The sequence below is a fragment of the Syngnathus floridae genome, chromosome 13, assembly GCF_059516105.1.
Source record: "Syngnathus floridae isolate MCC-2025c chromosome 13, RoL_Sflo_1.0, whole genome shotgun sequence".
Taxonomy (NCBI): Eukaryota; Metazoa; Chordata; class Actinopteri; order Syngnathiformes; family Syngnathidae; genus Syngnathus; species Syngnathus floridae.
This window is the reverse complement of record NC_142425.1, coordinates 4,680,995-4,706,641: the sequence shown is the minus strand read 5'-3', so window position 1 is coordinate 4,706,641 and position 25,647 is coordinate 4,680,995. Positions and strand designations below refer to the sequence as shown.

Genomic DNA, 25,647 nt, shown 5'->3' with positions numbered 1-25,647 from the left:
ATGGCTCGTTGAGTTTAATTTGGAAACTGGCTAGTTGCAACCATTTGAATCGTGACGACCCAGTTGAGAATTTGGGTTCGTTGATGTAATAAGGATTGGGATGTCAATTGTTCTTTGTATCAAAATGTTAGTGGACACTGACTAATTACTGGGTCAAACAAAACACTGTGTTGCATTGACTCCAATGAAGTATTATGCTTCCCCTCCCACCACGAACCACTTCCAAGCATTGATAGGCTGTCAGGTTTACTTGCACCCGCTTCAACTAGGTTTCTCATTCCCATTCGATTGTACACATACAACTACTATATACATCCACTGAAGGCCTCCAGTGGCTGAAATATCAAAGTCAGACTTGGGGCTTTTTTTATGAATATCCACAGCCACTTTCTTGAGAGTTCGGGAAGCATGAAAGCTTGATTTGTTCAAACGCGGTTCCCCGAGTTTACACTGCAAACTGCGCCTGAACGAGACTTTTCCAATGATGTCACAGTGACAGTTACGGCCTCAATATTCTCCACCGTCCCATTTTTGGTTCTTGGCCATGTTCTGTGTGTACACACACAAACACACACACACGGACTGGGAAAATCTACCCTCACCGCGTTTTGATGGAGCGATGGAGCCATTTTTGCACCAGTGTAGGAGCCAAGAGAATAAATTAGCAAAAGAAGAGAAGGATTCATCACGACTACCGAGTTGCACAAAGTCGCGGCCGCGCTCCGTCCAGCGTTTTTTGACAGCTGGCATTTTACGGCTTGTTGGTGATCTCATAGCAGGGCAGCTCGGCCAGGCCGCGCCAGCCGCTGCGGGACGGCGACTAATTTGTTTGACTTGAGCATGATCAAACACCATTAAAGGGAAACGTAATCCAAGCTAAATATACAGCCACCACGACGAGATTTACGGCTGCGCGTTTTTCCCGTATTCCATGTCTTGGCTTGACCCGCTTCTTTCATCAGTGGTGGGAAGTAACAAAGTACAACTACTTTGTTACTGAACGTCACTCTTGCATAGTGTTTAGATCAAATTTGACCTGTTTTGACAATCAGAATACTCAATGTTGTTTTAGCACCCTGAAGTTTGATTTTCCTGAAGTCACCCGAAATACGCAACACTAAAAATAGTTCAAGATGTCAGATTTATGTAGGGATTCTACGCGTCTTTGTACTTGAGTACAAAATGCGAGTGCTTTTGCCCTCTGTCTGTCATCGTGCCGGCCACGATTTGAAGAGAGGGAGATGAAGGCGAGGAAATCTCCTGGGAATCTTTTACAACGACGTTTGTGTGGTGCGGATAAATAATCAACTGCCAAAGGTTCCTGTGCAGCAGGAAGACAAACAAGATTAGCGGCGCGTTGTCCATTTTATGAGGTTTTTAGCTCAGCTGGAGGCAGTCTTTTGCAGATTATTGACAGGCCCGGCCAGAGCGGCCGCTTGCCGGAGCCCCGGGGCGACTCGAACAATTTGCGGATATGATAAAAATGTTTTCTTTGTAAATGTTTCCAAAAGTCACACTGGACACTGGAATGTGAGAAAACGGAAATAAAACAATCACCACGGGTCTACTTGACGTCTTCATTGTCAATGGGTGACTCAACTGCTGTGTCGTGATTATTTTGTATTCTTACTGTATATTTGGATATGGACAGCATGGTGGACTAATGGCTAGCATGTCTGCTTGGGGGTCAAGAGATTATAGGGTTTGAATCTTTGTTTTCATGCGCATGTCAATTTGACCCAAATCCGTTAATACAAACATAACTGGAGGGTTGAAGTTGTTTCTCACTACATTATGTTGATTTCACACTTTTCACAGCTCCGACACAACATTTATACAAGTCTAGAGTCTTTCTTCTTCTGTCTGAGAACAACGTGACCTTGTGGGGATGGCCGCTCCGGGCACGACTCACGCCTTTCACCGAGGCTTCGTACACAAAAACGCGGACACACAACAAACACGCGCACACAAAAATCTCCACCTATAGAAGGAGGGGACAGATTTACAGCCAGTCGGGGTCACGGGTCGTCCGGCTGGATGCTTTCTTGGAGTGCTCTTTTCTCCCTTTGCTCCTTTCTTTCTTTGAGGTGTCCTCTCGGCTCCCACCCCTCCCCCAGCATTCCTCCCTTTTGTTTATTCTACATAAATACAATCAGAGCGGGCCACACGGCTTTACATTCTCCAGCGCCTTACACACATCCACAGAAACACACACATTTACAAAGGAAGCTATTGACAAAGATGGAGACCACACTGAGCGCGGCAACACCTGAAGGCAGCCAATGAAACGGAAGACCCGGTAGAGACGTTTTTGCACAGCCATTGTTGCAACAGCATCCTACACATCAGATCCGCCTGGAGATTTTTAGTTAGGCCAAAAGTTCCTGGGTCAAGCTCCTGGCGGAAAGTGAGTGTCAGGTGTTCAACGTCACACTCCTGTCCTTGCACTCTTCAAGACCACACCAAGTGAGACAGACGCTTTATCAAGACGAGAGAGAGAGAGAGAGAGAGAGAGAGAGAGAGAGAGAGAGAGAGAGAGAGAGAGAGAGAGAGAGAGAGAGAGAGAGAGAGAGAGAGAGAGAGTATTGATACAGAGACAATACCAAGGCTTTTGGAAGTCGAGACAGAGAAAAGATGACTGAGATGAGAACTCATGGAGCATCATCTTCTTTTTGACTGACACTGACACAAACTATGGCAGGAGGGAAGAAGGCAAAAATCATCATTTAAACTATTTCCTCTGTTTTCACGATGACTTTGCTTTGGTCAAATGACACTACAAAAAAGAAAAATTAGTCGCTTGGTAAATCAACGTATCACTGACTGATGTTTTGACCATGCGTAATTTGCATGAGTTTATCTGCTGGCAGAAATAAACTGAGATCATTTATCCCAACACGGCAAGAGAATAAAGATGGGGGAGAAGCCAAGTGTGTGCGGGCGTGCGTGTGGTCATGCCAGGTCTCGGCAGCAGTCAGTTGGTAAGGAGATGCGCAGGAATGCGTAGCTTTCCAGTTTAAGGCCCTTTAATGAACATCCAAGCGCTCCATTCTGTCTGGTAGCCATGTGTGCAGTGCATTTCCAGATCATGTTTGGGGGGGTAAGCAACTGAAAAATGTACCAGTGGGAAATGGATCAAACTACCGGATGAATTTTTGTTTGCGGTTGCTTTTAACACATTTTCAGCTCAAAAAATTCTCATTTAAGCAAGAAATGTCAGGGGGAAAGTGCACTGTCATGCTTGAGTTGGGGGTAATTTAAGAAAAGCTTGTCATAAACATCTTACAGACATCTCCTAACTGTTTTAAATTGGGAAAATGGGGCCTTCCGGAAGATTTTGAATGAATATGACCTCGCTTCCTTTTTCATTGCTGTACATTCACGCCATAAAATGTTAAAATTTTATTCCATTTCGGCCTCTTAGATGCCCTTTAACATTCTTTAATTATGTTAAGTTTGCTGAGCACCGACCCCCCCACACACAAATTGAGACAGACCAATCACAGCGTGGCATAGAAAAGTACCCCACCGCATGCCGTGTCTGTAGAATTTTGCCAAGTATGTTTGTACTAAGGTCATTTAAAGTTATGCTTCTCAACCAGCTAAGCTAACGAGACTAGCATGACCCCACTGACCTGTGTGACTGCGGATGTGGACCCTCAGCGTGCCGTTGCTGGCAAACTTTTGTCCGCAGTACGGGCAGATCTTCTCCTTCTCGCCTGTGTGCGTCTGCAACAAAAATTTGGCATTAACACACTTTTCGCCACACAAGGTCATAGTTTTGCTATTGAGTAAAAGATCACACATTTTTCATCTTGTGGTATCTTGGTACCAGAGAACTATGTTGTTGTGTTTTTTATTCAATAAAGAAAGGCATAATTTAACTAAAGGTTTGTTATCTTTTGGCACTGAAGGTCACGGTGCACATGTGGCCTCATATCCTCCTCCTTCATCTCCCGTCAACTCCCAACAGTCCCTCCCGACCCCCATCGCGCTCGGCGACCTCCACCGATTCAACCCCCGCATGCTTCGCCATCCAGCAAACATCACCGGTGTTGCCGCGTCGTAAACGCACCGCCGTGAGGGAAATGCCTCGGGTTGGGAATGCGGGGAATTTACTGGAAACATATTTTATAGCCCGGTGCGGATGGGACTGCTCACCCAGCGAGTCTGTCATTTGCACATTTGACAGAGGTGAGATCAAATCTACAGCAAAACACACAATGCATGCATGTACTTGTTTGCACCCAGACGGGAAAGTACCAGCTGTTACCCCAGATAGGGTAAAAAAAAAAAAAAAAATGTAATGTGCTTCTTTAAATGGGATCGAGATCCCTATAATATTTTAATGTATATAACAACAGCAGGACTCAATGAATAGTTTTATGCCCCCATCTACATGGAGACTGCTCCTCAAAAAGTCGTCGTAAAAGTCATTCCTTGGAGAGGATAAAAAAAACTTATGCCTGTAAGTATTATCATTGTTTGTCTATACATTTGCACTTCAATGGTTTTCGCCATTATGTAGTAGCATTAAGATAGCAGGGGCATTCCTGAGGTAAATTATTTGCTCGGTTTTAAATAAACCTGTAATTCTCTTTGTTTTATGTTTATGCGACGAGTGACTCGTATACTTTGATTTTCAGTGGCAAAACGAGAACTGTTATTGGTTTGGAAGGATTCCCGAGCACTTGGCAGCATCAACACAACGTCCTCTGCCGGCACTCGTTTTCTTGATTACAATTGTTTCTTCTGAAAATGTCCACCGCGAGTTCCATTCCAGCTTTCGTAAAGCAGCTCCAGATAGACATCGGCCGGTTGAACTTTCGAAGCCATTTTTCATTTGTACAAAGTCATTTGTCAATTGAAACAATGATTGAAAGCCCAGGCCTGGAGTTCCAAGGCGAACATTTTCGAAGAGTAATGGCAGCCAGATCAAACCGGGAACGTGCGGCGAGCTGTTTGGCCTCACTCTTCGCTGCCATTACTTTTGATTTGCGTCAGGCCAGGCAAAAAAATGTGACGCGGCCTAGCGAGCCTAAGCGAACATGGCATTGAGAAATATTTGACATTGTTTTGTGACGGGCAAAGTTTGCGGCCAGCCAGGTTGTCGTTTCCAGCGGCAGCACAATTTTGATCACCACGAGGACCAGCTGGTGGAAAGGCCGCATTGGCGTCGCTGTTTATGAGTATTCTTTTCAACTTTAGCCAGCTTAGGCGCCGGCATTAGTTTCTTCTTGTTTTTTTCAGCCAGTAGTTGTTTAGCTAATATTTGTGTATCATTCATGAAATATGTCTAACAGACTATACATTTACATGTATTATATATGTATATTTTTAGATTTCTATACTTCACATCAAACATTTTTTTTTTTAAAATGTTCTCATATTTGTGTATTATCCATCCATTATTTCGAGGTTGGTATTCCTAATGCTTTCCAGTATTTGTGCAAAAAGAGAGCATGTGTCATGAGCCTAAGCGAACATGGCATTGATAAGTATTTGCCCTTATATTGCATGGGGCAACGTTTGCCTCCAGCAGGTTGTCGTCTCCTGTGTTAGGCCCACTTTGATCACGATCCGCGATCACGCAGCGGCCTCCGGGTTCCCCGCTGTTCGGAGACAACCCCCTCCCGACGGCACCCGTCGGCCACGTGGCAAGAAGGCGGTGGCGATTTCAATCTGGATGCACGTTGTCAGATCGCAGGGATGCTAATCAGCGGCTGGATCAGTTTGGGGCTCTGAAAGCCCCGCTGAGCTAATGGACGAGCTGCCTTTTTGAATCAAGGAAGAGATCAATTCCCGGCTTTTATAAGGGCCTCCCTACCTGGATAGAGATGGACCTTTCTTGCCAGCCATCAGCACTGTTTAACTAAAAACGTAGCCGATGTTAACAGAGGTGGCCACCATCCTGAGGAGATGTTTAAGGCCTAGTGGTTGTCAAAATTTGACTTCGGCCTTTATTTTAAGAGGATGAGAATATTTGGATCACGCTTTGGATTAAGAAGTGTTCCTAATGTTTTGACGTGAGCATTTTGGCCGTAGCCGTATCGTTCACCTTCTTGTGGCTCTTGAGGACGGAGGGCGTGACGAAAGCCTTCTCGCACAGGTCGCACTTGTATTTCTTGTGGCCGTCGTGCACCACCTGGATGTGCACGTTGAGCGTGTCCTTGCGCTTGAAGGTGGCGTTGCACTGGTCGCACTTGAACGTCCGCTCACCTGCAGCGAGAGGGCTTCTTTGTCAACAAAAGCTGCTCCCGGGATTTTTTTTTCTTTTTCTTCAATCATGGCAAAACAATTTGTATGAGGCCATTAGGGGACTACAAAAGATGACCCCGAGCCAACAATGTGTGTGATGAAAGTTTAAGGTGAACATGAAAAGACTGTTTGACAGAATAGAACTAAAACCAGAAAGAACCCCGGTCAGAAAATTGGGCCATCATCGCAACTTGTCTGCTCATTTAACCCTTTCGATACATTCAGCAACAACGATAAATTATCCATAAGTTTCTTTGTGATTCCATTTCTCCTGATTTCATCAAATATGGGTGACAGCTTTAATCAGTATCTTATTGGGCCACCCACAGTAAAATCACCCCACTGATGTATTGTAGGAAGACTGCTATCATATTGCCGGCCTCTTTATCCTACCGAGGTGAGAAATGCCTTCAGCTACATCGCGTCTTTGTCGTTTGTGACAATGCAAGCCGCACAAACCGATTCAGTCTCTCGGCCTACAGCGAACACAATATCTTGAAGCTAAGCTAACGGATACGCGTGAGATTCTTTTTCTACCGTATGACCTCAAATAAACGGGCAGAGTGAGCACACGTGGGAAACAAAACAGTCCTTATCAATCTGGACAAGATGAGGTGGTCCTTACTGTTATGGATGAGTAGGTGGCGCTGTAAAGAGAAAGGGGTGCGGAAGAGGGCCTTGCACTCGTCACACTGGAACGGTCTTTCCTCCGAGTGGGTCTGCGAGCGGGGAGAAACAAAGAACAACAAAGCGGCGTCAGCGTGTTTGACCAAGTGGACGTGACGGGATCGTCCACTAGGCTCGCCACTACCACCACTCAGCTCTGTTGACTTGATGAAGACAAGCGACTTGGAGGGGATTAAAGTTCAAAGTGCTTCTGTTTTTACTCCTCCACCACGCTGCCCTCTATTTATCTGCCTGAGTGACACCTCAATCCCCAAAGTAAACATGGAGGAGAGCAAGGGGTCGCAAAGAGAGCGTAGATTATACTTGTAGCCACCACCGAGATCTTGATGGACAGCTGTGACATGACACAGGTCATTCAGGAGTTTGTGTGTGTCACTTTTAACTTTGTGCCAATTTCTCACCTTTTTGTGATTCTTGTAAACGTTCCGATGGGCGAATTCTTTGCCACACAGTTTGCACTTGTATGGTTTGTCCTCGCTGTGGATGATTTTGTGTGCCGTCACCTGATCGAGGCGCTTGAACGAACGGCTGCAGATCTCGCACGTGTACGGACGCTTCTCTGTCAAGCCCAAAAAAAAATGGTGACGATTCAAGAAGAAAAAAGGTCTGAAGTGATGTTTATGAGGCTGGTTTATCTCACCTGAGTGTGTGATCATGTGTCGTTTTAGCTGATTAGTGGAGATGAACTTCTTGTCACATGCGTGGCAGTCAAATATTTCGTGTATCTGGGGGATACGGAAAGACAATGCCATATCTTTCTAATACAATATTGTTTATTTTTATTATTATTTTTGCATACAGTGCACTCTTATCGTACAGTACTTGGGAGCTATTTACAGTACAACCTAGTTTGTCCCAAAAAAATGTGCCAGTTTTTTAAATAGATGTAGCTTGCAGCACTGAATTAGTGTGAAAAATGTCACATTGAGGAATAATGGCCCCATATGCAATCTTGCTGAGCTACTATTAGCGCTAGCAACAATATGATAGCCCAACCCAGATTTAGCAAAAATGTGTCACATACACACAACTTGGAATTTTATTTGTAGCATTAACATAAAGGCTGTGGTTCATTAATCATTGGTGAATTTGGGTTAGGGTGAGGTTAGATTGGGATATCGAATATGCGTAGCTTACCTTTCTGTGCTCTTGCAGATTTAGAGACGACGAGCACTTTCGGTTGCATATGGTGCAAGTCAGTTTCCTTCGCGCACTTCCTAAAAAACAAAACAATCAATTGATATGTTGTGTTGTGCTTGTATGAGTTGCTGCAACCTATGTTAAACCAGCAGTTGTTTGAATATTAATGTAACATGAATGCTAATTTCTATTAGCCCATCTATGGTCCTTCACATTATTAAAACATCTGGTTTACTGAAAAAAAAAAAGTACTGTCATGGTGATTAGATCTTATTTAGTGACCACATAACCTCAAAAGGTCCTGTCTGATCCACTTCCCCCTCCCAGAGTCCAGACCACACTTGGGACCCTAAATCTCAGTTCAATCACCCGGTGATATCAAAGTCTCCATCTGGGCTCACCCGTGGCCTACATCCTGCCCTAAATAGTCAAATTATCCGGAGCCCAGAAGGTGCCGCTGCGCAATTACGTGGCAATTACAAGTGAAGGCGGCAGCGCTACTGGAGGAGCCGTAAAAGCGCCGCCGACCTGTGTGAACGTTCCCTTTATGTTTCTTCAGCGCGTCCTTGCTCTTGAAGCGTTTGCCGCAGCTCTCTTCCTTGCAGATGAAGCGGGCGTCGCCTTTACACGCCTCCTTGTGCTGCTCGAAACTGCACGCGAGAAGGCAAAGATGGTCGGGGGGAGAATTCCGTACGTAAAAGATACCATAGTGCTCTAAGTCAAATATGTGCCAGTAAGAACTAAGTCTGGAGTCTGAAAATTAAGCAAGTTTAGTGGAGTCTCCACAAAATGTCAAAGCAAGTCAAGTCATGTGACTTGTGTCACCCTTCAATCCCGCATCGACCCAGTTGACCTACTGCAAAAGACTACCTGGATTCTGAAGTAAAGGAGCTGTGGCACAGAGAACACTGGTGATGTGCTTTGGAGTCTCCCGAAGGGCTCACTGACTCGGAACAGTGCAACACACTGGAAGAAGAACAAGTCGAAATAGAAAACCATTACTTAGGAGTAGTGGAGCCACACTCGAGTCTGGCCTCAAGACAACATTTTGCCAGCATCTTCTATTCCTCAACATCATTGAACAAGGAGAAGAAGTTGATCAAACACTGCCAAGCGTGATGTTTTGGCTCACTATCATGGCGATATGAAGAGTGGACCCACTGGCGCTGCAGCGCTTGCTTGACGGGGAACTTCTTGCCGCAGTTTCTGCACTTGAACTCTTTCTCATCCATGCCGGGCCTCTGGTGCAGACTCTGCAGGTGGGCGGCCAGGATCTCCTCGCTGGGGAAGCTGCTCTCACACAGCAGGCACGGGTGGTCCTCCTTCTTGATCACCAGTTCTGTCAGCCATTCAGCAAACATGTTGAAACTCGTCAACTGGAATCCAGCCACCACTTCCATGACAAACAGTTGCTGGTAGATGGCAGCGTTGCATAGCTTCGCATTTAAGATCAGCACAGCTTTGAGTAGAAGATACACTCGAACAGAGTATGTATTGTATACGCTAGTGCTGCAACAATTAATCGACAACTAATTGATTATCAAATTGTGTCGCAGACTGCTTTTCCTTTGTGTTGTTTTTTTGCTTTCAAAAAAGACATTTGCTGCCGTCTGCTCTTACTTTGGAAAACGTACCCATCTCAACCAAGTGTTTTGCCTCTTTGCTGCTCTCGTCCTCGTCTTTGCTGACCTCTTCATCTTCCTCCTCCTCCTCCTCCTCCTCCATGTCACTGTCCAGGAAGCCGATCAAGAGCTCTGTGTCCGTTTCGATGTCATCCACGGCCAAGTAGAAAATGTTCTCGCCGTCCTGAAAAGCCCACAGTCATTTTAGGATGGAATTGCAGAACATCAAAATGGTTGGACAATCGAGACTCAAAAGATAATCCCGAGAAAGTCACAGTTAAATAATATACAATCAGATTGAAAGATCTGCTCTGGAATGGCTGTCAAAACGGGGAACTCTGCTTCAAAAGCAGCTGCCGGTCAAAGAGTGAATTTACTTTTAGCTTGCATGTCTGTGACAAGGATATGATCATTCAAAAAAAATAAGCAACAGGTCAAAGGGGTGCACTTCACCGCGTGAATACCCCCAACGGGCCACGTGATTGGACGCCCAAAGGTCATCCGCATGTTTCCTAAAGCTCTGCCTTTCGTCAGCACTGACAGTTATTGTGCCCCTCTCGTGCTCTTAATCGTTATTTATGCCGATCTGGAATGCCCTCTGTTTGGACAAGATGGAAGTTTGACGTCATTAGCCGGATATGAATTCAGAAAAGGGTTTGATCTGGTGAACTTTGAACCTGGCTCACTTGTCACTCAGTGTGGTCGTAAGGTTCGAATTAATCACCTTTGATTTTTTTCGTTACAGCCGAAAGCATCCACGTGGTATTTTTGCAAAGTTAATGGCCGGTATGGTTGTCAAACGACAAGGATAATAATAATAATCAAAACAATAACAATATGCGGTAGACACCGCAAATATTTGGGAGCAGAGAGGCACGCTATTGTCTGGCATGACTTATTAAAAGTGGTATGAGAAGGCTCCATTGTGTCCGCCAGAGAGAGGAAATGTACCTGAATGGCTGCCAGGTTCTTCTGCTCTTGTGAGGGCGCCTGGTGGACGAAACGCAGCCAGTTGGCGTAGCGCGGATTGCTGGCGTCCAGGATATACAGGACGTCACCCTTACTGCCACGAACCTGCAATCAGCACACGACAGTCTGATGCTTTATCGAAGCACACTGCAATAACATTATTAAATGGCCCTTCCAAAGCATAATTTCCGTTCGCAAATCTATGGAACTCTCCATTGCCTGTTAACTTAAACCAACAGACTTTCCGAAGGTAAACTTAATGTGGTTTGGTTATTTACATTTGTACAGGTACTTGTCATTGTTTTGTGTTTAGTTTTCCTTCAACTTCAACTGGGAGTTGTAATGGACACCTTCAAGCAAGGAATACTAACAAGGCATGCCACTATTTGCTATTCTTTGTGACCATTGATTTTTTTTTCAGTATTGTGGTCAATTAGTATGAGATATCAATTTAACCAAAAAAAGTCAAATGGCATTCACCTCCCACATCAATCTTGTGTCTGCACTTTCGTCCAGCTCGCACGGCAGCTTCTTCTCGCCTGCGAAGGGGCCAAACTTTTCTCCCTTTAAACATTTTTTGAAAAACACAATGACAAAAATTGATAACTTATCGATGTGAGTGTTATCACAAGACATTATAGAGCTAATGTGTCCCACACTTGCGTGTAACACTGAATGCACCTTCAACTTCCCAAACTCCAGGCAGGGGGGCGTGGGAATCCATGACGTCACTTTTCCCCGACTTTTTTAAAGAACTATCATATAAACTCATTGAGGAGTTTCTCCGTAAGTGCCTTTCTGAATCATTCGCGCGTCATGTGCTGTAAAGTTGACTTATTTGTGTAGAGGTAATGTCGTGAAGGTGAACTAAGCGAACGCGAAGCGGGGGAAAATGGTGGAGGGGGGAAAAGTTGTGCTGCTACGTGGCACTTAACGTCACAACTTGCTCGCGTTTGACAGCCACTTTGAAAAGAGGAGCCACCTCGAAACAAAAAAACACCGCGACTGTGTTGGGGAACGAAGAGAAGGACAAACCTTTTTGACGCGCCGCGCCGTGAACAGACCAATTCCATCCTGGACCTTGGACGACTGGAGGGAGAATCTGTCCGGCACGTACATCCCCAACATAGTCTGCTGTCATGAGCGAGAAAACAAAAGAAAAAAAAAAATCGGCAAAATGGACGTTTTGCCGACAGGTCATCTGAGGCGAGGGAGCATTCACACTTTGAATTTCTTTACGTCCTCCAACTGCGAGGATAGTCCAGGTGCAGGTCCGGGTCCAGGTCCAGGTCGGACTCGTTGCTACTCGGTTTCGGGCAGGAAAGGCGAACGGCGCCTTCTGATTGGTCCAAAAAGTTTGTAGCTCGAAGCTGCACCTTTCGCTGCATCCAATCAATGACGACTCAGCAAAATCAGGACTTGGTTGATTCTAACGTGAATTATAATGCAGAAACAAAGAACCATTGTTCAGTCCTGCTATTGTTAAATACAGTGACTTTATTGATTATATTATCAAATTAGTATATAGTATTATGTATATATTTTGGATGAGTCTGTTTTAATATTACTTGTATTAAATATTTTTATCATTTTTCCAGTTTTTGTTCTGAGCAATATTATTACATCAACTGTACTAAATTACTTTTTTATATTTTAATTTCAGTTTTAGAACATCTTCAATATTATATTTTATCATTTATTGGTTCATTTTATTTTTTATGTATCATCATTATTATTTGCGTTTTATATATTCTTATGACATAAACATGGCGTGCTATATAACATCCCACAATACTGTTTTAATATTATCATTATTATTATATTATCATGCCATAGACCTTTGCCAAAAAAATTGTTACCAAAGGTTTTTAGTTGTTACTTAGGCTACAGAGACAATGTGATTGATTGATTGATTGATTGATTGATTGATTGATTGATTGATTGATTGATTGATTGATTGGCATACTTTAGTTCTTGCAACAAAAGTGAGTATAGTCCTAAGTGGAAATGTCTAAATCGGGACCCAGTGCTATGCTATTTATATTTGATATTAGACAGACGGGCGTCACATTCTTTGGCACGGGTGAAGTGAATGGCTTTAAAATGACAGACTTCTTCTCTGGTTTATTATAAATCTCCAGCGGGATCTGGTCCAGACTTCGCGAAGTGCTTCAGCCTGATGCACGAGGGCGGCGCGATACCTCGGACAAATTGACAAAGCAGACGACAGAGACGCATCTGTCTCTTAATTAAAGACGTTCTCGACCGAGACTCTGACTCTTTGGGACCGCCGCCAGCCGTTCGGGCCGCTCACTTTTTCTCGAACCGCCGGCCGACCCGCGCCAAAAACGACACAAATCACATTGAGGATACGGCCGAGAGGAGATTCTTTCAGACTGGAGCAAATATTTTCTCTGGAGGTAAAACCTCCCGTTTGGCCAAGGCACAAATGCTCCCATACACCATTTTCCAAAATTGATGTGTGCATTTTTCCTCCCTCAAATGGCCCAAACCTGATACTGCTACATTGAGAGGGGGCCCGGCCAACCCAGCCCGCCCTCCACGCCGCAACTCCCTAATTCAAGGCTGAATAAACCATTTCCTGAAGCGGCAAGGTCACGGGATGAACCGTGTTTTTGTTTGGACAAGTCTGTGTCATCCTTTGGGAGAATTACAGAGCTGATGAAGCAGGAGAAATTACAAGGCGGACTACCCTTGTTCTTTCGCAGCCTGGACACGAGCCAGACCGATCTTTTGCAAACTGTCAATTCAATCATCTAAAGCTAATTTTATTTTGAAATTGGAATGCTGGCCAGGGGCCAAGCTAACATGCTAACCTCATCTTTGCCCCTTCTGCTCTAGAACCTTCTTTTGTAAGATTATGACTTTTCCGAAAACAATGGAGAAAACCAAGCCGCAATTCCGAACCAATCGCGGTTGATTGATGTTTTATTAGTCACTGTTTTCACAGCAGCGAGTCAGTTTGGTCAGAATATAGGAACTCAAAAATTCCCCATATCATTTTAAAACTACTTTATAATTCTATATAATTATGATTCCCTGTGCGGAAATGAAGGTCAGCCAGTGTTTTAGAATATGAATTGTTGCTTTTATTTTTCTCAATGTGTTACGAGGCCTAAAACAAGCGAGATTCCACTTCTGTCTTTATCAGCAGCACTTTCATGATCTATCCATGACCCTCTGGCAGCTCCCTGGAAGCTCCTCCACATTATCGCTGAGAAACGGAAGGTTCATGAAATTCAGGTGGCAGGAGCCTCCCTACGTTTCCTCCAAGTGGGGAGCGCCCCATTGACGCAAAGCAGACTTGACAACATTCACCAGTGCCATGAAAAGAACTATTGGCGATGTCATACTCATTTTATATTCAGGTCAGCAGAAATCGTTCGAGTTGACTGACATAATCCACACGAGGCACTTCAGTCTCGATTGCGCTCAGGCAAAAAGAACACGACACCCGGGGTGACACAGGGATTACGTTTTCTATATTTAGTGTTTATGTACATTGACAACTGTGTACACGTGACACGCACTCGCGCACACATTCAGGCCATCGCGCACGGAAACGCACACGTCGGTACAGTGATAATAACGTCACCAAGCACAGGGCAGGGCACAGTTACAAGAGAGCGATTACACAAAAGGAATGTCATGGTAACACTTCATCAAGAGAAACAAACACACAGAGAGGAAAAGTAGAAAATAATTTAAAAGTCTCGGGAGGCAGCGAGAGGTCTGTACAAGATAGCATCCTCAATCCGTGGATCGTTCTTTCTATTTTCCCTTGGTCAGCGAAAATAACAAAAATGAAAAAAGTGACTGATTATTTTCTCATTTGTTTGTTTAATCTAAAAACAAATGGAACTGTTTTTCACGGTTTTCACTTCTGCAACAGGTGAAATCTGCAACGTGGAGACCGTGCAAACAATAACTTTGTTGTAGTTTTTACGCGCTTTGAACACATTTGAACTTGTTAAAACACACTTTTGAAACACATTGTTTAAATTTGAATACAAACAGAAAATGTACAGAAAATCCGATTCTTGTTGTCACGTATTGCCGTGTCTCTATCTGAGTGCGGGAACCGGGGGCCCTTTCCCACATATGAGGGCATCACAATAAGTAAATACACAACAAAAACACGATTGCTTGAAAATCTGCGAGATAGCAAGGAAACACTGTACAATATTTTCTTTGATATAATACGGCAGATGGATCATGATTGTGAAAAGTAGTCACACTCGGTATGTTAGCCACACACGTGTGGGGAAACAGACGTAGAGGTACTGTTTCAGTTGCAGTAAAAAAATTTTTTTTAAAAAGTCAAAATTTACAAATGCGTGGAACTGCCAATGTAGTGTGAACATTTTTGACTGGCAAATACAGTTGAACGCATTTGCAAAAATAGTAGAATGTATTTGCAAGTACTTTCAAGTTTAACATATTTGTAAATACATTCAAATGTACCTGTAAGCTAAATGCTAATAAAAAAAATTACCCATAGTGCTAAGGGGTACTGACATAATTTTTTTTTTCCTATATTCCTATATTATGCTGATGTGCTCCAAAATTATGGAAACACTGTTTATTTGTATTTTTCAATGACTCATAAGTATACATTGGAACATATTTGCCAGTCAACATGTTGGCAATTCAACGCTTCAGTACAGATTCTAAATGATGCAAATACAGACGAAAACCCACAAATGAAGGCCCAGATTCGGATGCTTAGAACAGGCGGATGTGACTTTTCTTTTGTGTGTGAGCGTGTTCCATAAAAAAACAGACGACAAAATAATCAGTCACTTTTTTGTTTTTTGATTTCCGATAGTCAATAGTCATGCAGCGACAATGAAAGACAAGCCTGCTCACGAGGTGGGAGGGAAATGTAAACATAAATATACAGGTGGATGTCTCCAGCAAAAGTCCCTTCCGTCTGAGTAGTCAGTCTGTGTATCTTTCAAAGAGTTAAATAAACTTATTCCATAGATATATTTATAATAGATTTCTTCCTCTGTGCGTAGTCATTTTTAGCAGTACTTCCTCGTTTTCACCAGTTTGCTCTGGTACTTGACAGAGTGGCCGCTGTGCGCCACCACGTAGACGTCCAGCAGGTAGCTCTTGCCGGGCTCCAGCCCCGCCACCGTCTCCGTGGTCACCGCCTTCTGCAGGTTAGGGCTGTAGAAGTACTTGCACAGGACCTTCTCGGACTTGCGCCGCGTCTCGGGCCCCGCACAGCGATTCTGCTCGCGCCGCCTCTGCTCCTCGCCATAGTCGTCGGCCACTTCCTTGCGGTAGACGCAGTATTTGTTGCGTTCTTGCGTCCCCAGCCAGGCCACGGTGACGGAGGAGCAGGTGCGCAGCTTGTCAAAGGCTTTGATACGGGTGTCCTCGGGCAGGGACGGGAAAGGCTGCTTGCTGCCCGCTCGGGTGGTGGCCAGCACCTTCAGGGTGGAGGCGCCTTTGCGGCTTCCCCGCAGGCGGATCAGGTACTTGGCTTTGGGCTTGCCGCGCAACTGGAACTGTCGCACGCCCTCCACATTTTGCGAGAGGAGCAGCTTGCCATCACGCCTCACCTGCACCTGTACCGCGTCCAGGCAGGCGTGCACGAAGAGCGTCACCCGCTGGTGCGACGACACGGGGGCGAAACGAAGGAACTTGCTGCCTTTTCGCTTGACGAATATGTCTGACACTTTGCCGTCCTTGAGCTCCACCGTCTTCTGCTGGGCTTCCTCCTTGGTGCGGGCAAAGGTGCCCACGTACGCCGTGCTGGTGTTGGTGGCCGAGTTGACGGCAAACACGTCAAAGTAGTACTGCGTGTCGGGCTTCAGGTCAGACACGGTGAAGATGTTTTTGTTTCCGATGCACAACTTGTGAATGTCCGACATTTTAGGCTTGGCCGGGTACGCCCGTGAGATCTTGTTGCTCGTCAGGCCTCGTTCTTTGCCGGGTGGGACGAAGCCGAAGTGGGCAAAGTCGAACGGACTGAAGTCCCTGCCAGGCTTGGGCGCGAGCATAAAGGCGTCGTCGGCGCCAATCTTAGCCTCGGCGGCACACATGCTCTTGAAGTTGTGCTCTTTGTTGATGACCACGCAATACTGCACCGGCTGGCCCATCAGGAACCCGGTGGGCGTGGGCTTCCAGGCCAGGGTGACGGTGGTGCGACCCAACGAGGTGACGTCTACGCGAGGGTCGTAGGGTAGCTCTGGGTAGGGCTGGTCGGACTCTGGCGTGGTGGAGGCGTACACCTTGAAGTTGCTGTCCTTCTCGGTGGACAGCAGCTCAAGCTGATAGAGGCCGGACGGTGTGCTGGCGGCCACGTAGGACTCCACGTCGTTGCCCTTGTAGGTGAACAGCTCTGTGCCCTCGTCCACCGTCACCTGCTGCTTCTGCTGCTCCAACGGCTCGGGCTCCCCTGAAAGCAACACGGGCGCAAAAATATTTAGTATCACCAGCAAAGTATCGTGAAACTCTTTGTATCGTTGGCAAAACTTCTTGAAACTGCTGCTATAGCTGACGTAAGGTTTTTATTCCTTCCTCGCTCGGTTAAAAGTTGGATGCAATGAGATGACGAGGAAGCCTCGCGCGCTCCAATTATCTCCAAACACGCCTGCCGTGTTTTCACTGCAAACATCTCAAAAAGATCACAGCCCCTGTCGTTGACTTGGCCTCGGCTTCAAAGGAGCGCCTTGTGGTTTCGGAAACAGTTCGAGCTCTTGCTAGAGAAACCATAATATTATGTTTGTCAACCGGGGAGTGTTCTCGGCGGTGTACTCAAAATTAACGCTCCAGTGATCTGCTCCCAGCGCAGCTATGAGAACAAACTCCACGGTCCAAATTTGAAATGCTTGCGCTACTTCAGGAAGTAACTGTGCTTCTTTTGATGCCAGGAACAAGTCATCAACAGTGAACGCAAGCAATAAATCATCTGCCTGCGGTTTGATGTGACATTCTGCCAGGTGTTGGTGTACTGCGTATTCCCATTCAGATGGTCGGGATGGTTTGGACACCTCAAAATCTTGTATATTCAGATGAGTCTGCAGCCAAAGTATCATAATACTATTTGGTATTGTTCGACAAAGCTGCTGGCAATTTTTTTGTTGTGATACTATCTGCATTGTTGATAGAGTTTTATGATGTGGAAACATGTCATGAAACTATCCATTCAAATGTGAGACAATTTATCATGGTTTGTGCTTTGGTCTTGATTATATTAACTTTTGTTTCATGTTATGTCTTGTTTTCATTTAGCTTGATTCATATCTGTCTCGTCTCTGATTGTATTTAGTTCTCTGCCTTCGTTCCGTCTTTCGTTGCTTTTGTTTGTATTCCCTATAAACTCACGAGGTTTCGATTAATTATTTGGTACTTTTTATCTGCTTTTTGAACTTCTGATGATTTAGTAGTTTTGATTATCCCAAACATTTTTGTGATAGCTTGATATCAAACTGAGCAGAAGTGGAGGATACTTTAGGACTCTAGTTGAATTACTCAAACGGAAACTACAGAGGAGGGAAGACAAACACAGACATGAAAAGTCTTCAAACTATCAGGGCGGGCAAAGTCAAGGGACGTAATGGCTTTGATTCGCGCGCGCCGGGTCTCAAATTAAAGGCATGTTAGCCCACAAGCGGTCAGACAGAGCGACTTAATGAAACCCCAGCCGACACACACACTTTACCACATCAAACTAGTCATTAAAGGCGCGCTCGAGGTCCTCCTGGTTCATTACCTGACGCCTCGCCGCTGGCCTCTTCTGGCAGCTCCTGCAGCGTCAACGTCCACTCCAGCGGCGCGTCGCACGGGGTCACCGTCACCGACAGCGGCGTGTTGTCTTCTTCCACCACAAAGTAGTATCTGGAAGAACCGTTACAAGCTTTTGTTCAAACCAGGATAGTCAAGAGCTGAGCCCATCTGTTGCTGACCAAAACCGCAGCACCGACCCAGGCTTGTCAACATGTCACTCAGATGAATTATTAATTTTGTTGTAAAGCCACACAGTGTTAAAGTCGAGGTCACATTTTTGTGGTCGCTCCACAATGTTGTGTGCATCCTTTTTTTATTACATTATTTCAAATGAATTTACCAAGGTCACTTGGTGATTCATTTATTTATTTACCTTTTGGGCGTGTCCCTGAAGAGGTAGCCACTGATCTCGGCTCCGTCAGGAATGACGGATGAGTCGTGGAAGATGGATTTGTCTCGGATCTGCATCTGGAAAAGTCCCTCATCTCGCGTGGGCAGTTTCTGCGCCAAAGTCCCCCAAACCCCCAGCAGAACCAGTAGCAGCAGCCCACTCCTCCAGCCTTTACACTGCCTCATACTGGAACACAAACATATAACCTTTTATTTAATCATGTCATGTTTGAACAGTCATTTTCAACACATAAAGTGGATGAAATAGTACAAAGACTGAAAACATTTTAAACCCTTTAGGATAAATATGCTCTTAAATTTATTATATCTGCATTTAGCTATAACGGAAGCTAAACTAGCGTCCACTCCGCTACATAGCAAAATATCATAACTAATTGTAGCTGGTTTAATTAATTAGGAGTTGATAGTTGTTGTTTGTTTTTTACATAAAAATATTAAAGGATCAAAGTGTTTACAGCAGCACTGGGGGAAAAACGTCTGCATTTTATTTAATGTTTTTCATTTGAGTCACTTTTTCTATCTTTCATTTCAATGCAAGCTAAGCTAACCCCCTTCACAAACATGCATCCACAAGGCAAAAAAAGTATATAAGCTTAAATTTTTTAAGCTGCATATACTTTTTTTCCCTTGAGGATGCGAGCTTTTATTAAACACTAAAGTGACAGATTAGCTATTGCGTGACCGATAAAAAGGGAAAGGATAGCGAGTGACCAAGCGGACGAGGGATTAAATTTTAAAACACGGATGCGTGAAGGAGGGGAACCACAGCAGGTTTGTAAACCGCTTAATAATAAAAAAAATTTAAAGTCCTCCAAATCCGTGTCATTTAACATTTATTGATATTTTGTTGGCGCACAGATGGACGTACTGCTGAGAGGATCTCGCATGTCCTATTGATTTTGGAGACATTGATTGCGGATGATGGGAATGCCAAATCCCCGGCGATTCAATCAGTGTAATGGCGGCAGATTAGCCAGATACTTTACCGCCATCCGCACCGTGTCCTTTAAATGACCTGTGCAACCAACCCAAAAACCAACCAACAAAAACACTAACTAAGCGACCACTCCCTTCCTGACTGCGTACACACACACACACAGTTTGTACTGAAAATAAATGTTGAGAACAGTTTAAAAAGGTAAACAGCCTCTTTAGCTGAAGAGAAGGAAGAACTCCTGATCCTAAGCATACCACATCAGGTGTCCATGACCTAGGGACTGTATTGATCAATGGAAAAAAATAGCTTTGACCCAAAGTATACCACATCATATGCCCAACATCTTTCTCATATTTAGCTAGCTTGTTAGCTAGCCAGCTTAGTAGTGTTCTATCGCCTCATAATGTCGCAGGGCAAATTCAATGTAAAACTCAAGAACACTAATCGAAATGTGAAGAAAGGTTTCAGAGTACTACAGTGAAATGTGCAGCATATTCACATTTAGTGCCTGTCGCATGTCACATTAAGATTTGTGTCCTTAGTGTAATGATGTCATCATCGTTAAGAAACTCATAAGTACACGTGCTGAGCAGCCGGGCTGAGATGCGCGATTATGTCAACATGGTCACGCGCACACACACTGTCAGTGTGTTTTGTAAGCCAAAGAAATGCATCTGGAACACGTGAGCTACATTTTGAGCAAAGAAGAGTGTACGATGATAGTTCAGCAGGGCGGGAAAAGGGCAGAAGCATCGTTAGCTAACTGTTAGGAACAATGCCAAAGCAGACAACTAGTCAACTTTATCAGTCGACAATGATTTGAATTACTAAATGGTGTTTAAAATCCCAGCACACCACCATAAAATGTCAAATTTAACAGATCCAACTGTGATGTTTTTAATTACAAGGGGGGTCAATGATATCATCGGGGACCAATTAATGTCAATCTTAATTTGATCGCATTAGTGTCATCTTTAAAAAAAAATATGAAGTCATGAAACTGCTACAACACGGGCAACAGACTTGTTTGGCAGATTGAATGACTTATTTTTGTGTTTTTATTTTGATAAATTCTTGTCAACTTGTCAAATTTCTGTGTTTGGATGTTGTTCTTGTATTTTTGGTTGAACTCTCAGTTTTTATCTGTTTAGTTTTTCCATCCGTATCCACTATACCAAGCTAACAAAGTGTCTCTCAACCCGCACTGTCACTTCAGCTCTCCCTCCAGCTCCTCCTCATCAGGATGGAAATTCATCCTGGTGGCGGCCACATGGTATTCATTAACAGAATAAAAATACCATTTGATTTCAAGTCAAATGAAGACATTTTACATTGCGCCCATGCAGCCGGACGGCAAGCCTGCTGTGTTTTCTTTTCCCGCAGGCCGATTTTTGTGGCAGTGTGCCATTTGGAGTAAGACAAGGGTCTTCCAAAGCAGGTCTGCTCCTTTTGGATGCTTCTCTAAGTAAGGCTTCAAGATCCAAGCAGTGTGCGACTTGGCGGTTGTGTTTCTTGGCACCACGTCTGTCTCTCTGCCATCCCAAACAATCCTCCATGGCAGCTACGGAGTTTTCCGGACGGTCACGAGAGGGATAGCGCCAGCCCGTTTTGCTTTCCCTGCTCTGCACTGAGCGCCACATCCTGGAATGTTGCTCCCTAGGAGTGGGTCAACTGGCGTAAAAAAAAAGTCACTGAGGAAGTGAAAGGCATTGTTGTCACATTATGGTAATTTCTGTGAGCTTTTGACAATTTTTTGTGATTTTTTTTAATGCATTTTCTAACAATTTTAAATTTGTTTGTAACTTACATATTTTTCTACAGCTTTTTTTTTTTCTGAAAAATTCATTCAGCGAAGGGAGGCAAGTCTGGTGGGAGGGCTGTGCGAATGATGTGGTGGCTTTGTGGCCCCGGCTTAAGGAAGATGGCCCATGCGAAAGAAAGTCATCCCCAAAGGGGCCAAGCCGACGGGAGCCTCGTGGGAAAACACACGCTTTATCCACGACTCTGCTCAATGACTGGCTTGGCCGCCCAATGAATGAGACTTGCGAGTGAGAAGCCACAGTATTGCTCATGTCGTGATCCAAAGCATGCAGCATTATATGTCCGACATCCATCTAAGTCGATCTAAGGAACAGGCACAGCATACTGTATGTCCAACATCTGTTCTTCCATCTATCCATCACATGCACATGATGCAGCCGCATCATATTAAAAAAACAGATTCAAATAAGTTCAATCAAAATTACACCTTTGAAAGCCACTGAATTGTGCTGAAAAGTTAAGTCCTGTTTTTAACCTGGATGAAAACTAACATTATGCATAGTTGTGACATTTAATCCCGCAAGTCCCCGCTCGGCGTTCTACACTTTGAGAATGACTGATTTGGGCAATAGCGCTTAGCCTTTGCGCAGCCCCGATCAACAATAACGGCAGCAACACTGTCGGAATTTCTTTCAGCGGCGAGTTTTCATATGCAAATGTAGCTTTAGTTACGCTGCGCCGTGCGGACCTTTCCATTTCAGCACGTTTTCTCTTTTTTTTGTTGTTGTTCATCATGCATTGTAGCCTCACCCCCACTACTCCACTCACTTATTCACACTTTAACCCCAACACCGCACCCTCCTCGCCACCTCCTCTTCTCCCACCCAACCATGCGACCTTCGACAATCAGTTACTCATTCCCCACTCCCAAATCGTTTTTATATAGCTCTGCTAGATAGCTCACTCGTGCGCCTCGTCTGTGAAATTCAGGTTTGTCAACCACCGTAATGACGAACAGATCCCCGTAGATGGTGACATTGTTTCGCTGTGGATTTGCACAGCTCTTGAACTCCAGATAAAGATTAGGGATGAAATTACTGTATTTTGCCATCAATTTGAGGTGGCATAGAAGCAAAAAACGTTAGCTTCTAAGTCTCTTTGAACAAAAGGTTAACTCCGTTTTTTTGCTCTGAAACCAGTGCTTTTTTTTTTCCCTGTCAAACGAGTCCAGGGTTAGAAGGTCAACACGGATTCTTGTATTGAAACATGAGTGTTCAGGGTCCACAAATCCGCAGAGATTTCTTGATTTAAAAACTATAGTGGCGCTCGATTTTATACTGAATTCACGTGTACTAGTGCGCATCAATTCAGCAATGTGATTTCTTGAATGAAAACAATTAGTGATGTATTCGAGGGCTCCTATTGAAACTTTATGAGGAAATTAAACAATTTTGATTTGTTATTATTGAGTAAAAACACCGGTGTTGCGTTTTGTCAACAAAGCGATGGAGTGGTTTCTCAGTATCTGCGTAAGTCGAACTTTAGAGTGCAAACTGAAAACAAAGTGATTTCGTAAATTAAAATACTTTTGGTGCGTTCCGCTTGCTCAAGTCAACGTTGTCATTTCTTGAATGAAAAACACAGTGCTGCGTTCAAGCTCCGCATTTCAAAGTGCAACCAACAACTGTGATTCAAAACTCTCGTGTTGCTTTCAGGCTCCGCAGCTGAATGAAAAGACAAATGTCGCGTTTACAGTCCACATCTGAAACATTCCCAAAGTGCAGACTGCAAACTCCACTCGCAACGTTTGCGTGCGAGTCGCGTCATGATTGTTTGAAACTTTTCTGCTCTCCTTCTTTTTTGTAACTGCTCCCGGAGATGCAAACCACAAGCAATAATAAAAACCAAAAGAAGCCACTTCCTCTCCTCTTTTAGAACGAGCACGAGGACAAGCTTGAAAAATGTCCCACATGAACGCAGCACAGATGCAAAGAAGACCAAAGTTACCTTTTGAAATAACGAGCCGATGGATGCTGTACTCTGCTGAAGAAAAAGTTCCTGTTCCTCGGCAGTAGTCCTCTCTCTCACATCGACTCTCTCACTTTTTCTCTCTCTCTTTCTCTCTCGTGTCGTATGTGCTTGCGTGGGAGCCAAGCGCAAATGAGGGAGACGAGCGAGTGAGCGGCTGAGAGGGTATCCCGCGCGCACGCGTCCCTCCCCCGCCGCTGCGGAGACCTCCAGTGGATTGGACGCGCCAGCCCACTCGTGGAAAGAGAGAAAGTGGTGGTACGAGTATCCCAAGTGTGGGAGGTAACCAAGTAAGACTACTCCATTATTGGATTGATTTTCTGTTTATCCATAACTGCGGATGGATCCCCTCAATAGAATGGGCACATTCAAACATTTCGGGGGGCATAGTGCCACAAAACTGTGTTGAAATATGACAATGGTTTCATTCCGGGCCATAACGGTGTCCAATTGAAAAAAAAAAAAAAACTGATATGCTGCCATCTTGTGGCACCTGTAGGCAACAACAAATATTTTTCGCTGTCCGTCAGCAACTTTGGAATTTTCGTTATTCAGGGCAGGACTTCATCATATCTGCCTGCACTGTACGTGAGGATTTATTTTTCAGACAACTTTGTTCTTTTAAAGCATACAGTACTTTCTCCTCCTTAGTTTTCCCAAACTGGCTGATTACCTTTTTCAACCTCACGGTAGACGACAGTGTTAATAAACCTGCCTTGTGGAGGAATGTCAATTTGTAATTTTATGAGAATGTGAATTTTTCATTTTTAACCACTGATATGTAACTTTATGATGTGTGAGTAATCTTACAAGAATAAATGTCAGACATATAAAAACAAAGACAATTAAAACAATGAATTAATCATCTAAAAACAGTCAACACAATAAAATAAGAAAACAATTCAGAGTTTCATACTGAGACGAAAGCCAGCAATAAAAAGTGTTTTAAGTTATTTTACGTTCAGATTACGCAAACAAATGAATAAAGTCATTCGGCTTGGCAACTGGCAGAAGAATGTGACCAATTGTGTTTGGTTGTGTTTTTTGGTCTGCACCACATCCCACTGTGTCCAGCTTGTTGATCATTCGCTTGCAAGACAAAAAGCAACAGGGCTAAGTCAATATTGGGGCTCCGATAAGAGTGAATGGATGCTTTGAATGGTGGAGGCGGACGTGCGTGTGCGTGGGGTAGAATAGTGGGATGCCGCTGTTTCCTGCACATGTATGGAACATGCATTCCTCCAATTACATTTGAACACTTTGAATCAAGCATGTCAATCGATCTTTCTATTAACTGAGAAGCAGCCTGGAAGAGGAACATAATTGGTGTAATTGCGACATCTAGCGTAGAATGTTTACCGTGGAATTATTAAAGCAAGAGCAAAACTCCACTGCATTGCCCTGTGCGGAAAAAAAGGGAGCAATTCCAAAAAGGCCTTGTCCCTGAAATGGCCCCACGTAGACAAAGAGGGCTTTTCCCGTTTGTATTTATGCCGTGACGTCATCGGCGTGCGCTGACAGACGGGTTGTTTGCTGAGGGCCAGGTGGGCACACAGCGGCACAACACGGGAGCGGAAACCCGTCAAAGGATGCCACCGCGTCCTCATCCGACCTTTCCATCAACCTTCCTCACGCTCCATCCGCATGACGTCACACCTAGTACATCTACTGAGTTGTTTTATGAGTCTAAATTTTATGATAATGTGTTTTTGTCGTTTTTTCGTCAGTTGTTTTTTATTCAGAGGTTGTTTTCTGCTGAGTTATTTTTTATTTTTTTTTATGAGATGGAGGCAACATTTTGCTCATTTTCCTTCCAGCTCTTAGCTTTTAAACATACTATTTTGATGTTTTTAGTATGTTGTTGTCAAGCCTAACGAGCCCCATATGGCCCCGGGGCCGCAGGTTTCTCACGATAGCATTAAGTCAGGCCGTCTGCAAACATCAGAGCGTCTTTTGGCTCCCGATGAGACAAAAAAGAAATCCAAAAAAGGCTCAATTGAAAGCAGACGTTCAGTGGACACGAGCGGGTGCCGCATGTCGACATGATCCAATAAGAGAGCAGGAGATGGG

General features: G+C 44.3%; 2 protein-coding genes and 1 long non-coding RNA gene across 6 annotated transcripts in view; 1 reads left to right on the top strand and 2 right to left on the bottom strand.

Annotated features, from left to right (window-relative positions):
* Window positions 1-12,031, bottom strand: part of prdm5 (PR domain containing 5) — a 44,142-nt gene extending 32,111 nt beyond the window's left edge. For 2 of the 4 annotated variants that reach the window (XR_015862271.1, XM_088394949.1), the window contains exons 1-14: window positions 11,901-12,031; window positions 11,712-11,810; window positions 11,157-11,240; window positions 10,659-10,781; window positions 9,720-9,891; window positions 9,247-9,424; window positions 8,956-9,051; window positions 8,614-8,735; window positions 8,083-8,162; window positions 7,586-7,670; window positions 7,347-7,504; window positions 6,884-6,977; window positions 6,059-6,219; window positions 3,636-3,729 (exon numbers count right to left, since the gene is read on the bottom strand). Coding sequence is in view for 3 of the 4 variants with exons in the window: in XM_088394949.1 (XP_088251075.1) it covers window positions 3,636-3,729; window positions 6,059-6,219; window positions 6,884-6,977; window positions 7,347-7,504; window positions 7,586-7,670; window positions 8,083-8,162; window positions 8,614-8,735; window positions 8,956-9,051; window positions 9,247-9,424; window positions 9,720-9,891; window positions 10,659-10,781; window positions 11,157-11,240; window positions 11,712-11,804 (1,540 nt within the window). In the remaining variant the exon portion in view is untranslated. Of the gene's footprint in view, window positions 1-2,155; window positions 3,109-3,635; window positions 3,730-6,058; window positions 6,220-6,883; window positions 6,978-7,346; window positions 7,505-7,585; window positions 7,671-8,082; window positions 8,163-8,613; window positions 8,736-8,955; window positions 9,052-9,246; window positions 9,425-9,719; window positions 9,892-10,658; window positions 10,782-11,156; window positions 11,241-11,711; window positions 11,811-11,898 lie in introns of those variants that run through there. The other 2 variants (XM_088394951.1, XM_088394950.1) reach the window with 2 other exon arrangements.
* On the top strand, window positions 11,358-12,273 carry LOC148388236 (uncharacterized). The gene is made up of 2 exons (XR_015862272.1): window positions 11,358-11,462; window positions 11,637-12,273. It is a non-coding gene; the product is annotated as an uncharacterized LOC148388236 (long non-coding RNA).
* Window positions 12,274-14,157: 1,884 nt separating this feature from the next.
* On the bottom strand, window positions 14,158-23,769 carry ndnf (neuron-derived neurotrophic factor). Its single transcript, XM_088395047.1, has 4 exons — window positions 23,557-23,769; window positions 18,814-19,017; window positions 18,427-18,551; window positions 14,158-17,109 (listed from the first exon to the last, which is right to left on the bottom strand). Exons 2-4 carry the CDS (start codon window positions 19,014-19,016, stop codon window positions 15,725-15,727), a joined length of 1,713 nt encoding a protein of 570 aa, XP_088251173.1. The 5' UTR covers window position 19,017; window positions 23,557-23,769; the 3' UTR covers window positions 14,158-15,724.
* Between the last annotated feature and the right edge of the window lie 1,878 nt (window positions 23,770-25,647).

What these genes read in the sequence shown, in the direction of transcription:
- ndnf (XM_088395047.1), bottom strand. Translation starts at nt 19,016, where the DNA reads ATGAGGCAGTGTAAAGGCTGGAGGAGTGGGCTGCTGCTACTGGTTCTG. An exon ending in TTCAGGGACACGCCCAAAAG is followed by an intron (nt 18,552 to 18,813) that starts GTAAATAAATAA and finishes CGGTTCTTCCAG; the next exon opens with ATACTACTTTGTGGTGGAAG. An exon ending in GGCCAGCGGCGAGGCGTCAG is followed by an intron (nt 17,110 to 18,426) that starts GTAATGAACCAG and finishes TGTTGCTTTCAG; the next exon opens with GGGAGCCCGAGCCGTTGGAG.